Here is a 2,885-nt window from a genome sequence, read left to right on the forward strand (position 1 = left end):
CCTCCCCTGTGTTCTCCTGACACTTCTGAGAATGCCAGCACTAAGCAGTATCTGTTCATCTTAAAATTAATCTGAAGCGTCTAAACTGTCCTGCTAGAACTTAACTCTTTACTTTGTTTCTTTTAAAAACTCTAGAGCTCAGAATACGTGCCTTCCTGGATGAGCTGGCCTTGATCTGTTTGTTTTGCCTTCCCCCAGCTCTCCCATTCTTTGAGTATTGGTAACTGGAATGTTTTTGTCTGTTCAGGCTCAAAACGGTCAGGGGGACAGGAGCCAAAGTTGAGTGCCTCATGATGTGTCAAGATGAACGAGGGAAAACTGCAAGCTGTTGACTGGACTTTCTCTCTGACTCAGCTGGGCATTTCCTTTTGTCTCCAGTTTTAAAAGCTCCCCAGAGCCCCCACCTGAAATCCCCAGTCGTCTCAGAGGAGGATGGGGGAAATTCTGAAGTTTTTGTTAAACACATGTACCTCATAAGCTTTGGAAAAAGCCAGAATGCCCGAGGCATTGCCCACACTGGTAAATGTCTGACACATTCAGCATGTGTCCATTGGGCTTGACCATTTGCTGGGCAGAGTTCCAGAACAGTGAGACATCCTGGGATTCATCCGGTGTAGGAAAGACCTTGAACCACCCGCTGGTAGTGACCTTAGTGCTCAATGGGGCCTCTTTGCTGTGGTCTGCTCTGAGCAATGGGCCCTCCCGTGCGACACAGGATGCCCTTGTTCTGTGGGCAAGACAACTGTGAAAGAGGAAGCCGTGCGTGTCAGGGCTGGTGGGAGAAGACAGCCACCTAGAATGTCCCCACGAAACCACTCAGTGGAAGGCCTTCTCCAGGAGGCCTCCAACAGGTCTCTCAATGCTACAGAAACCCCAGAAGTGTGGGACCCGGGGACACTCCAGGCCCTCCGGATTTCTCTCGTGGTGCTTCTTTCCATCATCACACTGGCCACAGTCCTTTCCAACGCCTTCGTGCTGACCACCATCTTCCTCACCAGGAAGCTCCACACCCCAGCCAACTATCTCATTGGCTCCCTGGCCGTGACTGACCTCCTAGTTTCCGTCTTGGTCATGCCCATCAGCATCGCGTACACCACCACCCGCACCTGGAGCTTCGGCCAAGTCCTGTGTGACATCTGGCTGTCTTCCGACATCACGTGCTGCACGGCCTCCATCCTGCATCTCTGTGTCATCGCTCTGGACAGGTACTGGGCCATCACCGATGCCCTGGAGTACAGCAAGCGCCGGACGGCCCGCCACGCAGCGGCCATGATCGCCGTGGTCTGGGCCATCTCCGTCTGCATCTCCATCCCGCCGCTCTTCTGGCGGCAGGCCAAAGCTCGCGAAGAGATGTCGGACTGCCTGGTGAACACGTCCCAGATCTCCTACACCATCTACTCCACCTGCGGGGCCTTCTACATCCCGTCCGTGCTGCTCGTCATCCTCTACGGCCGCATCTACCTGGCCGCTCGGAAGCGCATCCAGAACCCGCCGTCCCTCCATGGGAAGCGCTTCACCACCGCCCAGCTCATCACGGGCTCGGCGCGCCCCTCGCTCTGCGCGCTCAGCCCCGGCCTGCACGACGCCCACGGCCACTGGGCCGGCTCCGCTCTCTTCTTCAACCACGTGAAAGTCAAGCTGGCGGACAGCGTCCTGGAGCGCAAGAGGCTTTCCGCGGCCCGGGCACGGAGGGCCACTCGGACACTGGGGGTCATCCTGGGGGCCTTTCTGGTCTGCTGGCTGCCCTTCTTCGTGGCATCCTTGGTCCTCCCCATCTGCCGGGACGCGTGCTGGATCCACCCGGCCCTTTTCGACTTCTTCACCTGGCTTGGCTACTTGAACTCCCTCATCAATCCAATCATCTACACTGTGTTTAACAAAGAGTTTCGGCAAGCGTTTCAGAAAGTGGTCCGTTTCCGGAAAGCCTCTTAGTCTTGTTCGGTGGTGGCTCTTGTTGTCTTTCGTGTCCTGTGGCCCCGTCCGAATGGTCTTTTTCTGTTTTTCCAGGGATTTAGGTTCATCCTAGTCTTTTGGGTCCGGGCTCAATCCATAGATTTGTCCCGTGATCCCTTTTTTCTTTTGTCTGCTTGTTTCTGAGCCACCGAAGTCCGGGACTCCATGTGAAGGGGACAGAGACGGTTCGTTTCCCTTCGCGTATCTTCAGGATTCACCTGTCTGGGAAGAAACAGGACCCACAAGTTACCCATTGATGCACTTCTGGTGGAAAATGGACTGTGGGAAGACCCATCGGTCAGGGGCTTTCTGGTCTACCTAAGTGTTGTGTGGAACTCAGAGCTGGGTGGATGAGCTGGACGACTTGAATGGAAGGAGAATTGGGAGTCAGGATGGAGGCGTCTCCATTCCGTGCAGCACCTTAGTTGGAAAATAACACCCAGGGATTTCTTCCTGTGATTTCTCATTAGGTTGAATCTCCCAGTGGTTCATGCGTGGTGAGAACAGTGTGGAGTGGCAGGGGTCAGAAGCTGGGAGCAGGGGAGTGGAGTGTCTGGAACCCCATCAGCCACCCTGTGCCCCTCCCTCTCCGGTATCTCCGCACCCTGTGCCTGATGTTCTGAAGCTACAACGCACCGTCACTCCCCACTGAGGGAGGATGACGGCTGTGTACCCACCAAGCTTTGAGTGGACACCATTCTGAATTTTTTCCTGAATTTTCACATCCAGTTCTCATGAGAGATCTTAAGACGTGAGTCTTGTCAAATAAAAAGCATGAGACCTCATGATCAGCAAAGTCTTTGAGTAATTTTTCTTCCTCCACCTGGACGTAGAAATCTTTCCTTTTGCTTTTGTCTCCAGCGTTTATTGAGCACCTACTACATGCTCGGCCCTCGGCCAGAGCCCTGGCATTTGTCATCGCATGGAAGCTC

At 54.4% G+C, this 2,885-nt stretch overlaps 1 protein-coding gene across 1 annotated transcript; it reads left to right on the forward strand.

The window, feature by feature from the left end:
- Window positions 1-778: 778 nt before the first annotated feature.
- On the forward strand, window positions 779-2,640 carry HTR1D (5-hydroxytryptamine receptor 1D). The gene has a single exon (XM_037135937.2). The coding sequence runs from the start codon at window positions 799-801 to the stop codon at window positions 1,930-1,932; it is 1,134 nt and encodes a 377-aa protein (XP_036991832.1). The 5' UTR covers window positions 779-798; the 3' UTR covers window positions 1,933-2,640.
- Window positions 2,641-2,885: the final 245 nt, after the last annotated feature.

Source organism: Artibeus jamaicensis, unplaced genomic scaffold (assembly GCF_021234435.1).
Source record: "Artibeus jamaicensis isolate MK-2021 breed Jamaican fruit bat unplaced genomic scaffold, CSHL_Jam_final scaffold_847, whole genome shotgun sequence".
Classification (NCBI taxonomy): domain Eukaryota; kingdom Metazoa; phylum Chordata; class Mammalia; order Chiroptera; family Phyllostomidae; genus Artibeus; species Artibeus jamaicensis.

Bases quoted from the DNA above. Each gene is read 5' to 3' on its own strand.
- HTR1D (XM_037135937.2), top strand. From the start codon at position 799: ATGTCCCCACGAAACCACTCAGTGGAAGGCCTTCTCCAGGAGGCCTCC.